Source organism: Crocodylus siamensis, chromosome 15 (assembly GCF_052110815.1).
Source record: "Crocodylus siamensis isolate JL-2025a chromosome 15, ASM5211081v1, whole genome shotgun sequence".
Taxonomy (NCBI): Eukaryota; Metazoa; Chordata; order Crocodylia; family Crocodylidae; genus Crocodylus; species Crocodylus siamensis.
This window is the reverse complement of record NC_143409.1, coordinates 51,352,194-51,374,091: the sequence shown is the minus strand read 5'-3', so window position 1 is coordinate 51,374,091 and position 21,898 is coordinate 51,352,194. Positions and strand designations below refer to the sequence as shown.

The 21,898-nt window shown below is 49.0% G+C and overlaps 2 protein-coding genes across 10 annotated transcripts in view; one reads left to right on the top strand and one right to left on the bottom strand.

Moving 5' to 3' along the window:
• Positions 1–133, bottom strand: part of LOC149852767 (uncharacterized) — a 29,414-nt gene extending 29,281 nt beyond the window's left edge. Inside the window, exon 1 of the mRNA XM_090029741.1 lies at positions 12–133. The gene's annotated coding sequence lies outside the window, so the exon portion shown is untranslated. The remainder of the gene's footprint in view (positions 1–11) is intronic.
• LOC149852766 (uncharacterized) lies at positions 12–21,610 on the top strand. 9 transcript variants are annotated; one of them, XM_090029713.1, is made up of 6 exons: positions 12–171; positions 7,384–7,565; positions 8,981–9,107; positions 11,947–12,105; positions 14,160–14,276; positions 15,613–21,608. In XM_090029713.1, exons 2-6 carry the CDS (start codon positions 7,551–7,553, stop codon positions 17,565–17,567), a joined length of 2,373 nt encoding a protein of 790 aa, XP_089885839.1. In that variant the 5' UTR covers positions 12–171; positions 7,384–7,550; the 3' UTR covers positions 17,568–21,608. The 9 variants fall into 9 exon arrangements, with proteins under 9 accessions (XP_089885839.1, XP_089885838.1, XP_089885842.1 ...); XM_090029712.1 differs by having other exon boundaries at positions 7,381–7,565; XM_090029709.1 differs by having other exon boundaries at positions 59–171; positions 15,616–21,607.
• Positions 21,611–21,898: the final 288 nt, after the last annotated feature.

Below are 21,898 nucleotides of genomic sequence, written 5' to 3'. Positions count from 1 at the left end.
ACAGAGCGCACCGGTTCAACCCAGCGCGGCGCTCAGCTGAGCGCGGGCACCCGTCGCATGGCCGCGGCCGCCGCCACCCTCGCCATCCGGCCCCGGCCCCGGCCCCCGCGCTCGGCCGCTCCCTCAGGGGCAGCGCGGTGCATTGTGGGGCGGGGCCGCGGGCGCCCGGAGGTGAGTGCCGGCCGGGCGGGGGTCTCGCCCTGCCTCCCCCCCCCCCGCAGCGCCACCGCCTCGGCGTGTGCGCGCGCGTGTGCCTGGGCGTGCTTCTTGGTGGGCCTGTGCGTGCGCGTGTCTGTGTGCAAATACCTCACAGGCTTTTGTGGGTGAAGCTCATCCCTCAGATCTTGCGAAAGGGTCTGAAGTGGCGTCAGCCCCCTCCCCCCATGTATACCTACACCCCCCGCCCCATGTACACACCAGCCAGTGCCCTCGTCCGAGCTGGCTGAAAACAAGAGCTGTCAAAGAGCGAGTGAGCTCCCTGTGAGCCAAGGGCTGCCTCTACCGGGAGAGGAGATGGCACCAGCGGGGCAATTTGCCCCCCAAATCACCAATGATGCAACAGCAGCTAAGGTGCCTCTGTGGTTGGGGTGGTCTCAGGAATCACTTGACTTGTGTGGAGGGGGGGTGTGAGTGCGTGCGTGCGTATGCATCCATGCATGTACATGCAAATATCTCGCAGGGTGATTTCACTCCTTTATAAAGTGTAAGTGTATATGTGTTGTGCGTGCATGTATACGTGTACATATGCATGTATATATGCATACTGCTAACTGTTGCTTTGTGGGCCTAAGGTCCATGACCCCACTATGTGCCAACCAGGCCTGTGTCCCAAGGCGTGTCCACTGGCTCCTTGAGGGCAGGTGGGCACTGCCCAATGTGCTCTGCTTGGTGCCCCCTTCAGTGCACTCATTTTCAGCATGTGACCCTCACTCCTGTTTGGATTTTTTGTGGTCCCAAGCTCTCAGTAATGTGCCCTTAGTGACCCCCATCACTAAGAGAGGCTTATAGCTCTGCTGGGTGGGCTTTGCCCATGTCACAGACTGGCACATCAACAGGCCCGTGTCACCATGGCAGAGAGCAGGGGCTGGGAGGGAGAGCGACCTGGGTCCGACCAGGGTTTCCTCCGCTGTTCCTGTCCCACTTATGGCCTCCAGCATTTCATGTCTGGGAAGCTCTGATTCAGAGGCCGTGCCCCTCTCTCTCATGCTCAGTCTCTTATGCAGATAGAGATATATAAGTATCCAGGTCTCAAAGGTGCAGGTCTACCCTGCCTTCTACCTGATTTTGGACTAGCACACCTAACTATGTTTCTCTGCTCAATGACATGAATGCCAGGGAAATGTTGCAGGTATCCAGGTTGTAGCCTTATTGGTCTAGAGGAGAAAGCAATTGGGGCTCATGGACAGAGGTGATATCTTTTATTAGACCAACAAGATTTTTGCAGAAAAAAGTTTTTAATTGCAAGCTTTCAGGCACAAACTCAGGCATCAGAGAAAAGATTGTAAAAGTTCTCCTGGGTAGAAATGAAAGTTCATATTTCACAGGATTTCGCATGCGCTTTCAAGATGCTGAAGAAGGCTAGATTTTGTTTTGTGAATTGTAGTAAGAGAGAGATGTAAGAGTCTAATGATTACAAGATGAATCAAACAACATTTTTGGATTATAATTTCCTCAGTTTGTTGTGTTTATATGTGTGTTTGTGTGCACACGTATATGTGTATGTATGTATATATAATTTGCTATGTTACAAAGTGTGTTTGTGTATGTATATAAATTGTTTGCTGTTATAAAGTACAAGTGTGTATATATATGTATGCATGTAATGAATTTGCTACATTATAAAGTGTGTGTGTGTATACAATGATTTGCTAGTTATAAAGTGTGTGTGCATGTGTATGTGTATAATATATATATGTGCTATGTCAGGGGTTGTCAACTGGGGGTACACATATCCCTCAGGGTACTTGGACAGTTCTAGAAAGTATGTGCAAGCAGGTAGGTAGGAACAGAGCACCGCTGCCTCCCAGGAGCAGGGTTGGGGTGGGGTGAGGGCAGCCATGCCCCTCTGCAGGGCAGGGAAACTTGCATGCAGCAACCGTTGCTGCCACCCACTCGCCCGATCAGCTTCCCCACCCCACAGAGGGGCACCACTGCCTTCACCTAGCCTGGTGAGCTTCCCCACCCTGCCCTGGCCCTGCTCCTGGGAGGTGGCGGCACTTCATCCCTGCCCACCTGCATGCTGTCCCTGCTTCCCCACTCTGCATGCCGGGGAGCAGAGTGGATCTGGCAAACTACGGACCCATCAGCCTAACCTCTATCCTGGGGAAGGTCTTGGAAAAGATTATTAAAGAGGCCATTCTTAACAAATTGGCTGTTGGCAACATCCTGAGGGGTAGCCAGCACGGGTTTGTTGCGGGTAGGTCTTGCTTGACCAATCTCATTTCCTTTTATGACCAGGTGATCTATCACCTGGACAAGGGAGAAGAGATTGATGTCATATATCTTGACTTTAAAAAAACCTTCGATCTGGTATCCCATGATCACCTCTTGTCAAAATTGGGTAACAGCGGCCTTGGCCTCACCACAATGCACTCGCTGGGGAATTGGCTCCGCGGTAGGGCCAGGAGGGTGGTGGTTGAAGGAAGTCAATCATTGTGGTGCCCTGTGACCAGTGGGGTCCCTCAAGGCTCTGTCCTTGGGCCTATACTATTTAATATCTTCATTAATTATGTAGACACTGGTGTCAGAAGTGGACTGGCCAAGTTTGCCAGATACACCAAACTCTGCTGTATAGTGTCCACACCTGAGGACAGGAGGGTGATTCAGGCTGACTTTGACAGGCTCACAAAATGGGCGGATGAGAACCTGATGGTGTTTAACACCGAAAAATGCAAGGTTCTCCACCTTGGGAGGAAAAACCTGCAGCATGTTTATAGGTTCGGCAGTGCTACACTGGCTAGCACTATGGAAGAAAGGGACTTGGGGGTCATGATTGACCACAAGATGAACATAAGCCTTCAGTGTGATGCTGCAGCTAGTAAAGTGAGCAAAACGCTGGCTTGCATCCATAGATGTACCTCAAGCAAATCCCAGGACGTCATTCTCCCCTTGTACTCGGCCTTGGTGAGGCCACAGCTGGAGTACTGCCTCCAGTTTTGGGCTCCACAATTCAAAAAGGATGTGGAGAAACTTGAGAGAGTCCAGCGAAGAGCCACACACATGATCAAAGGTTAGGAAAACAGACCTTATGACGAGAGGCTGAGAGTCATGGGACTCTTCAGCCTGGAAAAGCGCATGCTCGGGTGGTTTGGTGACTGCCTATAAGTTTATCGGGGTGCTCACCAGGATCTGGAGGAACATTTGTTTACCAGAGTACCCCAAGGGATGATAAGGTTTTCTAGTTTCATAGTAGCTAGGGTCAGGAGGGACCTGAACAGATCATCTGGCCTGACCCCCTGCCACAGGCCCCAGATAGGTGATCATCCAACCTCCTCTTGAATTTGCCTAAGATGTCCAGCCTGAAACAGTCACAAGGTTGAATAGTCACAAACTCTGCCGCGACCGATTCAGGCTGGACGTAAGAAGAACTTCTTTACTGTCCGAGCCCCCAAGGTCTGGAATAGACTGTCGCCGGAGGTGGTTCAAGCACCTACTTTGAACACCTTCAAGAGACGTTTGGATGTCTATCCTGCTAGGATCCTATGACCCCAGCTGACTTCCTGCCCCTGAGGCAGGGGGCTGGATTCGATGATCTTCTGTGGTCCCTTCCAGCCCTAGTGTCTATGAATCTATAAGAGTCAAAGCCAATTATGAGCTCAAGGACTGAGATGTTTCAGAAAGTCTGGGTGCATGTTGTCATAGCTAGTTTCAGTGCCAGATTTTATATTGCACAGCACAGAGTTGAGTTGAGTCGTGTTGGTAAAAAGGTTTGGGGAGGATCTTGGTTCTGAACATTTTGATGGAAATAACACAATTTTCCATGTATTTTTTCACTCAAAATCCTTGTTGTTCTGGGGTTCTCATCACTTTCAGAAAGTGGCTGGCAATGCCATTGGCTAACACAGATGGTCAAATTTGGGTTGGGGGACATTAAGATGCTCCCAGGTGGTGAATGAGGCCCCAGCTCCTCCGACTGGAGTGACATAAATTCAGTCATGAAGTTGAGTCCTCCCAGCAGTTCTGATGAGCAGCACTGAGTGATTCAAGCAGGTGATCTGTGATATCTGGATTGCCATATTTTTCATACTTACCTATTCGGACTTGATGATCTGCTCAGGTCCCTTCCGACCCTGGAAACTATGAAACCTAGTACAGCAGCACACTTCCCATCTAAGCAAGAAGTTCACAGAGGGTGAAATCCTCTGGTAGGAGAGGATTGTACTTATAGAGGGGATCACAGAAATGCTTATAAACTTCATCAGCTGGGATGTTTTGCCATAGGATGGTAACAATGGATCGCCATGAATAGGGACCAGTTGACTTTCCTGATGATCTGTCTGGGTTTTTTATCCATTTAATGGATGATGGTGGCTGTGTGGAAGGTCATTGAGAGCAATGCAAGATGCTGGTTGTGGGTGGCTGTTGGCTGATGTAAACCGACTTGTGTCAAGGGAGTGAATAATTTTGGTCCTGTCTTGCTGAGTGGAAGGTGCCACACTTTAGAGTCATGGATCAGGGCAAGGTCATTGCTGGATGCTCAGTTTTGTAACAGGTCACTCTCTTCATTTGAGTGAGTAACCTGAGTCTGTGTGGTGGCTATTAAAATCATCAACATGCATGGCTGTGTGAAGGAGAGATGGAAGAGGGCAGTTCCCCCAGGTTTTGCTTGGTGACTTATTGACATTTGCAATCCTGAAGCTTCCTTTTATGACATCACAAGGATTAGTGAATAAGGTGGGCTGCCTTAGAAATGTTGGTACAGACATAGGTGGCTCTCCTGTATTTTGCATGAAGGGTGTAGCATATTAAATACATTGGCAATGTATATAATTAATTTAATGAATGATGCATGCCCCCCGGAGGCTGGGGTGGCATGGCGATCGCCGGCAGGCGGCAGCACTGGGGGGCACGGTGGCGGCGAGCAGGGAGCTCCCACAGGCGGCCTCAGCAGTGTCTGCAGCAGAGGGTGGGAGGGTGATAAGTGCCAATCAGCAGTCCGCAACCACCTGCAGATGCTACCGACAGCAGCGGCCAGTGGTGATCAGGGACCGCCTGGTGATGCCTCCGGTGGTGTTGGTGCTGAGGGAGTGGGGTGGCAACCAAAGACCGCCCACAGATGCCGCTGGCAGCGTTAGTGGTGCTTGTCAGGGTGCACTGCCAGTTTCAGGGGGGGCACCCCCTATGCATTGTCAATGATTAATTTGCTAGGCTAGAAACTGCGTATATGTATATAATTGCTGTTATAAAGTGTATTTGTGTATATGTATTTATATATCTATATCTATATATATATCTATATCTATATATAATTACATTATATTATATATATATAAAATGTGCTATGTTGTAGAGTGTGTGTATGTATAAATATATACTACATATACAAATTAATTTACTATGTTGTAAAGTGTATGCGTATGTATTTTTTTGCTCTGTTATAAAGTGTGTATGTATGTGTATATGTGTGCGTGTACACAACACACGTGTATGTGTATATGTGTGCGTGTACACAACACACGTGTATGTGTATATGTGTGCGTGTACACAACACACGTGTATGTGTATATGTGTGCGTGTGTATAGATGTAGAATATTATACACACATATATACATGAAATTTGTTCACGCACAAGCTCAGAGCCAGTGTCGTGGACTCTGTGCATGTAAGACCAGTGGCATCTGCCCCTGAGCCAGGCAGTGCAGTTTCCTTGGAGGGAGCAGCTGCCTTACTGCTCAAGGGAAACCCATCTGGGGACAAGCACGATTCACCAGCCAATTCCATAATATATGTAACATGTAGCAGGGGCCTTAGAAGACCTGCGGGACTTAGACATTTCCATCTCTTTCTCTTCCCATACGCTGAGGCCTGGGGCTGACTTAGGCAAATGCCAGCATGGAGGAGTAGCAGGGCTTTGCCATTGCCGGTGTCACTAGAGCTAACGTGTCCTTGCCCAGTGTTATTGATGTGTTGTTAGAACCTCAGGCTGCTGCTGCACATATCATATATTATGCAGTTTACTGGTTACTTGCCCAATAAATTTAGACTGGCCACACTTGCAAAGTAACTATCACACAATTTATGAGAAGAGGTTGAGGGAACTGGGTTTCTTTAGTCTAGAGAAGAGAAGACTGAGAGGGGATTTGATAGCAGCCTTTAACGCTCTGAAGGTTGGTTCCAAAGAGGAGCGAGCGAGACTGTGTTCTCAGTGGTGACAGATGACAGAACAAGGAGCAATGGTCTCAAGTTGCAGCAAGGGAGGCTTAGGTTGAATTTTAGGAAAAACCTTCTCGCTAGGAGGGTGGTGAAGCGCTGGAACAAGTTACCGATAGAAGTGGGGGTATCTCCGTCCTTGGAGGTTTATAAGACAAGCCCTGGCTGGGGTGATCTAGTTGGGGATGGTCCTACTTTGGAGGTGGACTAGATATGACCTCCTGAGGTCTTTCCCTAATTTTCTATGATTCTAATTCACTGGTCAGTAATGTAATAAATTTAGACCAGCCATATGTGCAAAGTAATCAACATGTCAGAAAAATAACCATCCAGCTTCAAAAAGAGCCAACCAGCTACATCATTAGTCTTCGAAGATCTGGAACAACTTTTTAACTGGTTTCTATCCAGCTTGGAGTGTGTGGCAGGCCCCAAAGTCTCGGGGACTGTGGTGCCAGCAAAAAGTCATGGCTGGGACCCAACATCAGTCTTGTCTCAAAGAATGAACACAGGCTTGGTTTGATGGCAAAGGTTTGACCAGGTTTGGCCTTAACATACTCCTGGTCTGACAAACAAGGTGGTAACACACATATGCCCATGACAAGACATTGGCACAGCACCACACAAGTTCCCCTAAGCCAATACATAGTTTTCTTCATTTCTAATTCTCCTTTCATCCTATAGTCAAAGCACCTTATGTGTTGCATTCCACCAATATCTTGACTATCTTGAGACATTGGCTTGCTCCACATCCTGATCTGGGGGTTCCTGTTCCAGCCTTATCATCCTAGTACTGGACTGTTCTCCACCTTGTACAGCCATCACCCCCTCCCATCCTCTGGCCCACATGTCAAGAGTTGCTTATAGGAGGAGTTCAGGCATCAGCCAGGTTTGCTGAACAGACCTACTTTGGTCAATGATTTAGCAAAAAATAGCCTTTATGGGAGCAGTATGTATGTATTGATGGATGTTCCAGCGAGGCCTATGACCTGTAGATGTTCTTCCCTTCCCAGCAGGTGCAGGGAGCCTGAGCACAGCTGAGGAGCAGCCTCCTGAAGAAGGACCTGTACACCTGTTGCTTCTGAAGCCGTCCCCAGGGAGATCAGGGGAGAGGGGACTCTTGACACCTGAGCCAGGCCAAGTGCATGAGAAGCAGGGCAGGTGTCCACAGGAGGGAGAGAACATGGCTGTGAGCAAGGTACAGGGTGCAGTGGTGTGTGAGTGTGGAGCCAGTACAAAGCCTGGCAAGATTTGGGGGCATGGGGAAGAGCCAGAGGAGCAGAGAGACCTGAAGAGCCACAAAAAGAAGCTTCACTAGAAAGAAAGGCTGCATCCAAATGGAGCCAGCAGGGAGGGCTTCAGGGAAAGCAGGAGCTCACTGCCAAGTACAGATAGCCTGGGAGACTGGGATTAGAAGAGCTGCCCTCAGCACTGGTGGGTCCAGCACTCCCTGCCTCTAGAAGCACTGCGTCAGTATCCCCTAAGAGAGCATTTTAAGACTGAGGGGCCCAAAAGAGAGTCCCTCTGGGCACTTTGTGGCACCCAGCCAGCACCAGGGAGCATGGGGTGAGGGTCTCCTCAGCTGAGCCCACCAGGTTCCCCCTGAGAAGCATGGAGGGGCTCTGTACCTAAGTCCAGCAGGGTGCCTCCAGCCCAGCTAGTGCCAGGGCCAGATGATGAGCTGGCAGTTTGCTAGGAGTGAGCAGTGTTCCTTAGTCCTGGAGGGAAATCCAGGTTCAAGCTATGAGAACGGGAAATGAACCCCAGCCTCCTTGCATCAGTGTCTGACTGGGATCAAAGAGAAATTTCCTAGAGTTGTTTATATCTGGAGGACCCCGCTCCAAACCCACAGGTGTGACTTGTGCCCAAGGACAATCAGCACTTTTATGTTCTTCGTCTCTGCATGGAGTTGGAAAGCCACAGCCCCTCATTTTCCTGCTCCAAGGCTGAGTTTGCACCGAGTCCCATCTGTTCCAGCCCAGCCGATTACAAATCCTCATTCCCCCTTCCTGGCTGTCTCTTCCTCTGCCCTCCATTTCCATTCCATGGCCAGACACACCAGGGATGGATGTAGCAGCCCCAGATCATGTAGGGCAGTGGCAGGGAGGTTCCCTGAGTTTTATGGGGCAGTAAATCTGGGATTTGGGACCCGCAGAACTCCTCACCCCAGAGCCTTGCAGAGAAACAAGAAGTCTCCTGACAGGCAGGGTATTCTCTGTGAGACACTGCCATGAAAACAGATTCCCCAGAGGAGACTTGGGGCCCCTGGACCACAGTGTCTACTGGCATTGTTCCGATGGGAGTACCTACCTTACTGGCACAGCATGTACTGGTAGAGGTAATAGCTGTGCTGGCATGGCCCTTTCAATTTCAAGACTCATCACTAAACCTTTATTGAGAATATACACATTTCTGAGGGTGGGGGGTTGCCCAGAATTACCGAAATAAGATCAGTTCAATGACGTGAGCTACAGCAGACAAATGCACGGCTCTGTTCGTGGAGATGTGTCCAGGCCGACCCTTAGTTGGAGCAGCTGTCAGCTGAAGAGTAAGACTCAGGTTTATGAAGACTGAAGCAGGAGATGCTGATGGTGTAATGCTTGTGACTTGCAGCTCACAGATGTCTTTGAGGATGTGGCTGTGTACTTCACACGGGAGGAGTGGGAGCTGCTGGAAGCTGGAGACAAGATGCTTTACCAGGATCAGATGCTGAGGAATTACCAAGCCCTTGTTTCCTTGGGTAATGTTCTGGTTTTTGTTTCCCCACCCAGAGCTGCATGAGATCAGAAATGTCGTATCCTCCTGCATTTTAGCTGGTGGGTTGAATGCAGTTTTGCCCCACTGCTCTGTTGTCATTCAAGCCTCTTGCCCTCTTTGCAGTCTCATATCCTACTCTATTGGTTTCAGATGCCTTTGCAGGGGTCTTCTCCTCGGTGTAACCCCTGCTGTTTCCATATCCAGCGATTTCTTTGCAAAATGACCTGCCTTTGCCGTCCCATCATATTTGTATCATCTTCAATTCATTCACCAACAAGCATCTCCTTGGGAAATTGGTTTATCCTTCTCATTCTCTTTTTGTCCAAAAGCTTAACAATCCCAGCATGCAGTGCACATTTCAGGTGGAAACAAATGTCACCTGTCCTGACCCTTGTGCCTCCAAAAAAATGTTTATGGAAGCACAAAGACGTAGCAAAATGACCTCCATACCCTTTGTTGCACTGCAAATACCTAAAATTGTTAGCCACAACAATGCTGGTAATATATTGTGCTGCTCAACTGTGGTGGACATCTGTTTGCTGGATGGTGGGAGAGCTCCCTGCACCCTTCAGCTGCCTTGGCCTGCTACTCTGGAGGCTTGAGGGGCCCGATCCTGCAAATCCCATGAATTTCTGGGAAGGATTGGGCCCCTGGAGCCTCTGCTCAGCTTCCTCTCTTTAAGAGACATGCCCTAGGGAATCTTGGGGTACATTTCTGTAAATGAAGAAAGCCAGGATTTGTCCATTTATAGAGATACACTCCTGGGATCTCTAGAAGTGGGGAAAGCTGTGGGTTCCTCACTTGAGGAGACAGGCTGGGGATAGTCCAGGGACATGTCTCTTTAAGCAGGAAAAGCCTGGGGTGCCCTGGGTATGGAGGAGACCTATGGATTCTCTGGCCTTGGATTATGTAAGTAGGGACCAGTTCAGCCACCTCCCTGCTGGGCCCCCCTCGGGCCCCGAGAGAGACACGCCTGGGCCAAGGGTTAGCGAGGAGTTAGTTAGGGTACTTCTGGAGAGGCTGGACGTGTTCAAGTCCACTGGTCCGGACGATCTTCACCCTAGGGTTCTACAGGAACTGGCCGAGGTCATTGCGGGACCCCTGGCGCGGCTCTATGAGCACTCGTGGTGCTCTGGCGAGGTGCCGGAGGACTGGAAGAGGGCCAATGTGGTCCCTATCTTCAGAAAGGGAAAAAAAGAGGACCCGGGAAATTACAGGCCAGTTAGTCTGACCTCAATCCCGGGTAAGCTCTTTGAAAAAATTATCCTGGCACACATCCAGGAGGGCCTTGCGGGGGAATGCATGCTCAGGGGCAACCAACATGGGTTCATCAGTGGCAGGTCTTGTCAGACCAACCTGGTGGCCTTTTACGATCAGGTCACCAAATCATTAGACGCAGGGGTTGCTGTGGATGTAGTCTTTTTGGACTTCCGGAAGGCTTTCGACACTGTCTCTCACCCTGTCCTCATCAAAAAGCTGGGAGACTGTGGTGTCGATGCCCACACGGTCAAATGGGTCGCCAACTGGTTGGAGGGCCGCACCCAGAGGGTGGTAGTGGATGGGTTCTTCTTGACCTGGAAAGACGTGGGCAGTGGGGTTCCGCAGGGCTCGGTCCTCGGGTCCGCACTGTTCAACATCTTCATCAGTGACTTGGATGAGGGGGTAGAAAGCACCCTGTTCAAGTTTGCTGATGACACTAAGATGTGGGGGGATGTGGGCGCACTAGAAGGGTGCAATAGGCTACAAGCTGACCTTGACAGGCTGCAACGGTGGGCGGATGAGAATAGGATGGGGTTTAACACTGATAAGTGCAAGGTGTTGCACATGGGGAGGAAGAACCGGCACCACACTTACAGGTTGGGGAACTCCCCTCTTGCCAGCACGGAGACGGAAAAGGATCTTGGAGTCGTCATTGACTCCACGATGAACATGGGCCGGCAGTGTGGGGAGGCAGTCAAGAAGGCCAGTCGTACCCTGTCATGCATCCACAGATGCATCTCGAGCAGGTCCAGGGAGGTGATCCTCCCCCTCTATGCGGCACTGGTCAGGCCGCAGCTGGAGTACTGCGTCCAGTTCTGGGTGCCACACTTCAAGAGGGACGTGGACAATATGGAAAGAGTTCAGAGGAGGGCCACTCGTATGATCAGGGGTCAGCAGGGCAGGCCTTATGAGGAGAGGCTACGGGACCTGAACCTGTTTAGCCTCCATAAGAGAAGGTTAAGGGGGGACCTTGTGGCCTGCTACAAACTGGTCAGGGGGGATCAGCAGGTATTGGGGGAGTCCCTGTTCCCCCGTGCGCTGCCAGGAGTGACCAGGAATAACGGTCACAAACTGGCGGAGGGTAAGTTTAGATTAGATATTAGGAGGCGCTACTTCACAGTCAGGGCGGCTAGGGCCTGGAACCAGCTTCCAGGGGAAGTGGTGCAGGCTCCTAGCCTGGGGATTTTTAAAAGGAAGTTAGATGAGCACCTTGCCGGGGTCATCTGACTCCGGTGCTCTTTCCTGCTAAGGCAGGGGGTCGGACTGGATGATCTACCTAGGTCCCTTCCGACTCTAGCTACTATGAAACTATGAAACTATGGATTTCCTGACTGCTCCACTGTAGCAGGCAGTTTGGTGACATCTGTTTCTGCCCTCAATCCCCTTTCTCTGCCTTTTTAACTTACACTGGGTGGTAACCAGTGGTGGTATTGGCAGCAGTTGCTGTTGCAACTCATGGCTTTTCCATTCCCTCACCTTCTCTAGTGACACTTGTCCACATGATGGACACAGGTACTTCTAATGAGAAGCCCTTCTAAGTTTCCCCCCATATTACTTTCTAGCATCTTCATCACTGGACCACAGCTTGCTTTGCTATTCTATGATGTTGTCTTCTGCTCGAATCATTCTTCGTACTGGGAAGTCTCTTTGCAAAAATTGCATGACCCGTGGTGGAGATGATTTAAGATCTTCTTTGGTGACACTCATCCCTGTGAGTAAAAGTGAGTTGGTTAAGTGCAGAGCGTTGGTGAAAACCACTGTTCACAAGTTGGTGTCTGGGTGTGTGCCTGTGAACAAGTGGTGAAAACCATTTGTTCTGATTTTATGTGGAGGATATACATATCTTTTAGTAGCCTGGTGTCCTTTTCTGATGCTTTCTTATTCCTCAACCTCTTCTAAAGATCTTCCTTGGGGACCTGCACAAATGCTTTTATTTTTTCCAGATATCTAAAGGCCAATTTATTGTTTTCTGGGCTTTCCTTAATGATTAGTGACAGTCTCTTTCCCTTTCTCAAGCCCCAAAGTGATTATCCCTGATCTGCCTGTTGCTGTTGACTCTGGAGGCAATAATTGGTCATCAGTTTGGAAAGTTTGGTTAAGTCATATTTGTTCTCCTGTCATTTGAACTTTGGTAGTTACTCCCTTTCTGTTTGAAGGAGAAAATAGATATTATAATTAGTCATGATTTATTTCAAATCTTCTTTCTTATATTGTTTCTTTCATTAAGTACAGAACCACAATTTCCCTTCATCTTCTAATGCTTCAGGAGCTTCCACAGGTTGAGTACATGAACCTACTATTTAACTTCTTTGCTTGCTTGCTTGCTTGCTTTCAGATTAATTTACCACTTTCCTGATTTTCCTCTGCACTGTCAGCTGGAATTTCAACTTTATTCACAGTGTCAGTGGCTCCAAATGTTCTCTGAAACGTTCTCCCTCTCAATAAAATTTCAAAATGCAAGAATTGTTTCAGCTCACATTTTAATACTTTTTTTCGCATTACAAATAGCATTCAATACAACATGATTAAACAAGAGACTTGAATAATTACAGATTTAAGACAGGATATCAATTGTTTTTCATCCTCTGTAGTGTCCAGCTCTCCATACAAGCCTTTCAGTACTGCTTCTTTTGCTACTGCTATTTTTATAGCTCTTGTCTTTTCTGAATATATGACTTGATCCAAATCCACTTCTGTTTCTTCACAAAGACTTCTGTTTACTGTAGGTAAAGCTACCTTCCCTGAATCTCATAGTGAATCTTCATTAAGCTCTCTATTTTATAAGTTGGTTTACACAGCCCAAGCTTTCTGTTTACACTAACTTCCACCATTTCTTCCTTTCCTTGATGTTTTCTTTATTTTACCTTTTGAGAACAGGCCAAAGACAGCAAGTACAATACTGTGTAGGACCTTGTTGCTCTCACAAGGTGTCGCCTTTGAATTTGGTTATATCTCTACTTCTGTTCATTGTGCCACCTATTTTTATTGAATGACCATCTCTTCTAGAGGTAATTTTATCAAATTATTTTCTTGGGAAACAGCATTGACTGGTGCCGTACTACAAACCTCTTCATTCTGTAAACAGTGTGTCTTCTTCCTTCTCTTATCTATATCCCTAATGCAAACAGTCTATATCGAAAGTACATATACAGCTCTGGATCATCTCCTGTAACAATCTACCCATTGGATGAAAAAGCTGCTATAGTTGCTTCTACAGTTGTTATAATGTCATCCTTTTCTAGGCAGTGTCAAAATGAATTACTTTCTTTCCTATATACAAGCCTTCATTGTTATTATTCTGGCATGGCCCTTTCAATTTCAAGACTCATCACTAAACCTTTATTGAGAATATACACATTTCTGGGGGTGGGGGGTTGCCTAGAATTACCGAAATAAGATCAGTTCAATAGATGGCTGTGCAATGTCTGTTTTCAAATCAGTATCTCAAAAATATGTAAAAGCATTCCCTTTCTTCCTCCTTGCACATCACATATCACTGCATCTCTGCCTACCTTCCTTGCTGCCACTGTGAGCTTTTGGAGGGGATGATGCTTTATATTTCATACAAACATTGATTGTTGCACTTGCTTTGGTGGCCAAGACCATGATCTGTTGAAGTTTCTGCCTGTAGTCACTTCTCTTTTATCCTGAACGTCATCCTTTCCTTTTCCTTTTATTCCCCATTAAAATGTTTGAGTTCATTGGATACTTTTTCCAAATCCCAATTGGGCATTGGATGGTGGAGTAAACACCTTTTCTATACTCCCCAACACAGGATGTCAAGGTCCCACACCAGACTTAATCTGCCGCATACAGCGAGGAGAGATGGAGCTCTGGGTCTGGAATGATGAGAAAACTGAAGAAAGTTCATTTTCTGAGGACTTGTCCCCAGGTGAGTCCTGAAAATCCCCAACCTCCGTCCAGCCACACCTCAGCTCAGAACCTCTCTATATCCAGGGGGAGCTGGAAACCTGAACACTTGCCTTGAATTGCTGCCACAAGGTCCTGACATCACACAGCTTAACCAGATCTGTGTTGTCCAGGCAGGTGTGTGTACCCACTCTTTGCCATTCACTAATACAGGGACAAGCAACTGATCCCTTATTCTTTCCCTATTTAGGGCTGTTCAAGTAGGAAATTCACCTTCAACCCTTCAGATCCTCCTCTCAGGAGGCATTTTGTCATGGAAGGGAGGGGCTGCGCACAGGGAAATACTAAAATATTAGGGACAAAGCCTAGCCTGCTGTCTTGATTTGAGGCACAAATCTGGTATCCCTGGGGGTACCAAAAGCTTAAATTTCCATTTTTTTTTCTCAGTAATGCAGGAGTTGATAGGCCAGCCTCTGTTGTGATCTTTGGTAGGGCATGATCTTGTTTGAATAGTCCTATGGCAGCTATTACAGTTGGCATAAACTTTGGGGGTGGCTATTAAAGATTGGGCTATAGAGAGGCTGCAGATCTGTTACCCACTGCTGCTAGTCCTGTTGTTTAGTTTGAACTGGAACTCTGCTCCTCGTCTCTGGAACAGTCAGGGGAATAAAAGCAATATTCAAACAATACCTCCAGCGGTATGAAATGCCTACTAGGTACAGTTGGGATTCACAAGCTTTCATGTCTGGGGTAGGGGGATAGAAGCATCTCCTTGTGCATAGGCGATGCACTGGGGGTGGGGCACAGACATCACCTCCCCGAGAGCTCTGGTGTCCCCCCACAAGAGCAAGTGCTCCAGCTGATGGGGGCATGGAGAGCACTTGTGCCCCCTGTAAAATTGGCTCTGCTGGCAGGACATCAGTGGCACTTCCTCTGAGCCGCTGGTGTACTCAGCGACAGGCTGTTGGGGGCCACCCCCCTCCACACACACACACTTGGCTGCCATGAGTGGCTGCTGGGGACCCACCCTCCCCACCTCTGGTTGCTGCGATCAGCTGCTGGGGAACCTCCCCCTCCCAGTTGTGCCCTACTGGTGCCCCCCCCAGACTCAGGAGGCCTCCTGTCACCCATCTCCTTGTGTTTACCAGAATTGCCCGTGTTGTGCTCTATAACTGGGGCACAAGGGATACAACCTATGTGACCTGAGACTCAGAGTCCATGTCGAATTGGACCCCTTCTCATACACAGAGGAACCTAGGCCCATCCAGGGTCTGGGGCACATCCCAACAAGGGATAATAGCAGAACTTTCCCTCTGTCAGCTAGACAGGGACTAATTTCTGGGCTCTTGTCTACCCAGCAGATGCTGAAACACTGGGCAGAGCTGAGCAGCAGCAGCATCTTGAGGAAGGGCCTACTAACCTGAAGCTGTTTCAGGCCAGAAACCAGCTCCCCCACCAGCAGGGACAGAGAACAGTGGAGATCGAAAGAAACAGGGAAGGATTTAAAGGGCAGAGAAACCTGAAGAGCCCCAAGGGCATTGTTCCTGGTAGGCAAGGGCTGCATATATGTGGACTGCCCAGTGAGAGCTTTTGGGACAAAGAGGAACTTGGGGCCCACAGGAGAACCCAGTGGAGGGAGAATGTCCAGCCTTGTGTTGAGCGTGGCGACAGCTTCCACCATCCATGCCCTTTTCTTGGGCACCAAAAAATGCACTCAGGGGAGCACCCCCATCTCTGCCCAGAGTGTGGGAGGAGCTTTGTCTCCCTAAATGACCTGCAAGTGCATAAGGGCATACACATGCAGGAGCAGCTATACCGCTGTGCTGAGTGCAAAAAGAGCTTCACTAGGTGGGATCACCTGCGAAGCCACACTTGTGTGCATGTGGGGGAGAAGCCATTCTCCTGCCTACAGTGTGGGAAGAGCTTCACCAAGAGCTCCAATCTCACACAGCACCAGTGCATGCACACAGGGGAGAAAATGTTATTCTGCAACCAGTGCGGGAAGAGCTTCACCGAGAGCTCCAAACTGACCAGTCATCTGCGTGTGCACACAGTGGAGAAACCCTTCTCCTGCAGCCAGTGCAGGAAGAGCTTCACCTACAGCTCCAGTCTCACCAATCACCTGCGCATGCACACAGGGGAGAAACCCTTCTCCTGCAGCCATTGTGGGAAGAGTTTTACCCAGAACTCCAACCTCACTGATCACCTGCGCGTGCACACGGGAGAGAAGCCATTCTCTTGCATCCAGTGTGGGAAGAGTTTTACACAAAGCTCCAATCTCACCAATCACCTTCGCATACACACAGGAGAAAAACCCTTCTCCTGCAGCCAGTGTGGGAAGAGCTTTTCCAAGAGGTCAATACTTAGTAACCACTTGCGTGTGCACACAGGGGAGAAGCCGTATGCCTGCAGCCAGTGTGGGAAGAACTTCACTGAGAGCTCCACACTTGCTGTGCACGTGCGTGTGCACACGGGGGAGAAACCCTTCTCCTGCAGCCAGTGTGGGAAGAGCTTTGCGGAGAACTCCAAGCTCGCCAATCATGTGCGTGTACACACAGGGGAGAAACCATTTTCTTGCAGCCAGTGCGGGAAGAGCTTCACGCAGAGCTCCAACCTCACCAATCACCTTCGTGTGCACACGGGGGAGAAACCCTTCTCCTGCACACATTGTGGGAAGAATTTTACCCAGAACTCCAACCTCACTGATCACCTGCGCGTGCACACGGGGGAGAAGCCATTCTCTTGCATCCAGTGTGGGAAGAGCTTCACACAAAGCTCCAACCTCACCAATCACCTCCGTGTGCACACAGGAGAGAAACCCTTTGCCTGCAGCCATTGTGGGAAGAGCTTCTCCAAGAGGTCAACACTTACAAACCACCTGCGTGTGCACACAGGGGAGAAGCCATACTCCTGCAGCCAGTGTGGGAAGAGCTTCACTGAGAGCTCCTCACTTGCCGTGCACATGCGTATACACACGGGGGAGAAACCCTTCTCCTGCAGCCATTGTGGGAAGAGCTTTGCTGAGAGCTCCAAACTCACCAATCACGTGCGTGTGCACACAGGGGAGAAACCATTTTCTTGCAGCCAGTGCGGGAAGAGCTTCACGCAGAGCTCCAACCTCACCAATCACCTGCGTGTGCACACGGGGGAGAAGCCGTATCGCTGTCTCCAGTGCCAGAAGTGTTTCCAGCAGAGCTCTGCCCTGAAGAAGCACCAGCGAACCCATGGGAACAGGATCATCATGCTGAATGGGGGGCAGTTTCCCTCATCGTCCTTGAGCAATGAGCGTAAGGGTTCAAACTGCGGACTGTAATGCGCCCAGCTTCTTCCTGCTTCCATGTAGAGTGTCTCACATGGGAAGTTCTGGTAGCATCTGATGACAGCTGGGACAGAGAAGACAACAGGTAAGATTTAAGTGATAAAGCCAGGGAGCAGAGAGGATAAAAGTGGGGAGACACAAAACCAAAGTTGCCCTGAAAACGGACAATCTTTCTTGAACTGTCAAGTCCTAGGCTACTACCACCTGTGGCAGCAAGGTGATCACTTTCTTTTCCTTGCTGTGGTGTTTAGGACATTTTATTGTCATGAGTTTTTTTACTGTCTTGATAAAGAACCAGACAAGATAATCACCTAGGCAGTTCCTCTGATCCTGTGAGAGAACCAGTTTGGACAAGGAGCTCAATAAAGGGAATATCCATAAATCGGTTCTTGATTGCTTTATCCTAGGAAACTCCCAGGCCTCTTCTTTGGTTCACTGCTTTGCTTGTTGCATGCCCCCAGGCTTCCCTCTGTCTCCAACTCCTCTGCAAGCTCAGCTGTATGTGATGGCCAAGATGAAATCCGTGACTCCTGGAACTGAGAGATCATGTTCTGGGTCACAGCATCACCTGCTGTCTCCATAGCCCCACCATCTCCAATTGGCTCTGTTCCTCCATAAGGCCAGGAGTGCCACTCAGGGAACTACAGCACAACAAGCCAGATCCCCAGTGATAGCTAACGTGCTGGTCAGCTGGAACAGCAGACGCAGCCCTGGGGTCAGGGCAGCCAGTCCAAGTCAACGTGGAAGGCAGACTCAGAGGCCATGTCCCTTTGGGGTCCAGATGTGTTTGTCCCTTTCCCAAGCCAGTTCCTCACACTGATTTTGTACTCATCCTTACAGACACCCCCAATCTTGGGGGCTTCTACTGTGTCTCCAAAGGATATTCCAGATGGGAACAGTCCTGACTGCATTCCTTGCAGTATTTTCTTCTCTGCCACATAGGTGGCCCCATCTGCCAATGCACTTTCCAGCCTCCCTCTGCCCAGGTTAAATATTTGTTTTGGGTAGACCAGCCCGCATACGCCCAGGGTCTCTCTGATGTTCACCCCCATGGCACAGGAGAATGGCTCAGGGCAGGTGCTACTTTTACAAGGCTGAACATATCAATGAGGATGCAAATCTGCCACCTAGTTTGGGTCAGAGGGGAACTTGGAGTCCCCTGCCTAGGTTGGAGTTTGTGCCTATATCTCTGAGTGCCTTCCAATATTTTTAAATCTTTCTTTGCTTTCCTCCCAAACAAATCAAGCTGGTCCTGCTTACTGGACTGGCTCCAAGATGGCTTTTCATCCAGGCAAGAGCATGGCCCTATTTTCTCTCACCTGGTACCTGCCCACAGCCTCCTTGTCTCAGGCAGAGGATGCAACAACAACAGTACTGTGCTGACCTTGACCCACCTGCCCCTTATTTACAAGGAGCAAAAGCCTGGAGGTAGGGGAAAAGGGACCTGTGACTGAGGCTCTCGAGGGATATCGGAGATGAATAGATCATATGGGTTTTTAAAGAGCTGCTGATTCTTCCAGTGAGGCTATGGGAAAGGTTGAAAGCAATTCATAAAATTAAGGGCTGGAAGGGAGCTCAAAAGATCATCGGGTGCAATCCCCCTGCTCGGCAGGAATACAGCTGAGATCAAAAAATCCCAGTAAGTGTCTGTCCTGGCTCCTCTTGAAGATTTCCAAGGTTGGGGAAGACTTCCTTGGGAAGTCTGTTCCAGACTCTGGTCACCCTTACCATAAAGAAGTTCTTCCTTGCCTCCAAATCAGCAGCAGCAGCTAGAAAGCCTGAAGCACATTGCTGTTGAAGTACCTCAAAAGCAAGTGAAGCTGACTTTTGCCTCTTGAAGCTTCTAATTTTACAGTGGACTCATCCCTTGACTGCTTTTTGACAACCCTTGTGTCATAAGGACACAGACTGCTGTTGTTCTTACCTGTGGCAGGATAACATGGTTTTGATGTTTTTGCCTTGTAGTTGTAGGGTAGGGTTGAATGTGTAGTTTTAGAGAGAGGTTAGGCAGGGACTTGCCTGGGATGGCTGGTCTAGATGAGCTATAGAAGTCCCTTCCAGCCCTACTTTCCTTTTTGATGATCTGCTAATGAGTACGTTGTAGTTATAGTCCCCCCCATAAGAACACTAGGAAAGGCTCTGGCAATACTTGGCCATGCCAGGGTCTATTCCCACTACACTTGTGGAAGCTTTTGGGGTGGGAGCCACAGGGTGGCAGCACGGGTAAACTTTCCCTCAATTAACTTGACCACAGCATGGACAGGAGATGGGGAAATGGGCTTGGAAATGTTTTTGGGAGATGTGTTCTGCCAGGAAGTGAGCAGCTGTCCAGCAAACCCTCTTTCAGGAGCAAACGGGCCTGGACTGGTCCCCTCCACTCTTCCAGAACACAGAAAATTCAGCATAACCTAACGGGAGTTGAGGTGAGGATGGCCCACTTCAAGACGGTGGCTTCCATCAATCATATCGCCACAAAACTCAACTAGTTAACTCTATATCACAAGAGCTGGAAGGGAAGTCCACATGGGAGAGGCTAACCATCAGCTACCCATCTGACCTCCTTGAGGAAGGGGTAGTATATTTTCCTGGTTGCCCCCTTCTCTCACCCCAATCCCTTGCTGGGCAGCCCCTGAGCCATGGCCATGACAGTAGCTGGGAACAGGCATTCACATAGCGACTGCATCCCCCAGAGAAAAAACTGCTCTTCCCCATGGCCCTGGCAGCCAGGACCTAAGACAGTGACATATCTGAAGCTCTTTTTACCCCTGCCAGAAATACTGGAACCAAGGGCCCCCCAAACCCCCGCAAGCATTACCAGCCTCCGAGCCTTGAAATGCCGTCTGCATTTATAGCCCCAGGAGACAACGACGAGGATGTATGACCTGCAAGCATTCAGCCTTTAAGCATCCTCTGACAGAGGACTAGCTCTTCCCCCCGCCCCAATCGTATGCTTTGTGCTGCTCATGCCATGGGCCTGCTCACTGTGGGGTAAGGGAGTGACTTAGACTTCCTGTGCTATGGCTGTGGTTGGGGCCACCCTGGTGGCATGGGCTTCCCTGGCTGACACATGGAGGGTCCCTGGGTGAAGACAGGGGGGACCCTACCAGGACCGCCCTCACCTGCAGGCTCAACTCTCTCACTTCTGCTCTACAGCCCTCCCCTCACTGCGCACCCTCTCCCCAAGCCTCATTTGCCCTCAGACCCTGCCAGCATTGCCCTGAATTGCAGTGTCCCAAAAGCACCTGGCACCTACTTTTCCTCCATAATCCCCTATTAGTGGCCCTGACCCTACCCTCCCAATGCTCTCTGCCCTCCTCCCCAACCACGAGACCATTTCAGCCGGCACCTTTGTTGCCTAAACACCCCAAACTGTTGGGGGATACGTTGGCAAGGTCTGATGTGATGGGGCGGGGCAAAGGGTTTGGGGAAGGCCTACAAGGATTGGGGAAAGGCTTCCCACTTTCACAGCATTTTCAGGATTTGCCTCTTTGAGACCAAGGCTACTTTTCTGTTCTGGGCAGACTTCTCCTGCCTTCTCCAGTCTCTGGGAAATGTTTCCTCTGTGTCTTTCCACTCTTGCCTTTGCTAAAGTCAGGAGTGTTTTGTGGGGGGAAAAAAAATCTTCGTTTCAGTCACACACTCAAATTTGTCTGCATCAAGAGGAAGATCCAGGAAGGCTTCAATCCTAAAGTTTGGGGCACAGGATATCTCAGGAAGGGGAACAGCCAAGGGTATGTTATCAATGAACTGCTCTGCCAAAGACTTTAGACCACAGGGGTGCAAAGCATGCCTAATCTTTCTTGTACAATTTTTTTTTAATTGAATAGTTTTTTTAATTGCTTTTAATTTTTAAATGTGATTTTCTGAGTTTCCTCTAAAGAATTTCTGATACAAAGCTTTTGAATGGGATAGATCTTACATGTAAATATTTATCGTTTCTTAGTATTTAAAAAAGTGTCTTTGGTGAAGAAAGAAATAATTGTTTCCAGCAAAATGAACTCTGCAAAATATTTTGCTGGCAAGTAAATAAAGGAATACAAAATGTCAATGAAAATTAGCAAAGGGGTTTTGTTTTTCTGGGACTGAAAAACGTGCATGTCACTCAAGGGAATATGACCCATAAAACTGTTTATTTTGCCCCCCAAACCAAAATGTGCAAATAAAAAAAATCTGAGCATCTTTGGTCTTCAGCTGAAAAGGAAAGACATCTCTCCTTGCCCAGGAGGGGAAGAAGCAGCCATGACAAGGAGGTGACATGGGGCAGAAGGAGCCTCCATGAGTGAAGACTGGATTAGCTGAAAAGCAGAAATTTCTGACATGAGATA

What these genes read in the sequence shown, in the direction of transcription:
- LOC149852766 (XM_090029713.1), top strand. An exon ending in CCAAGCCCTTGTTTCCTTGG is followed by an intron (nt 9,108 to 11,946) that starts GTAATGTTCTGG and finishes ATTACTTTCTAG; the next exon opens with CATCTTCATCACTGGACCAC. An exon ending in TTCTGAGGACTTGTCCCCAG is followed by an intron (nt 14,277 to 15,612) that starts GTGAGTCCTGAA and finishes TTGTCTACCCAG; the next exon opens with CAGATGCTGAAACACTGGGC.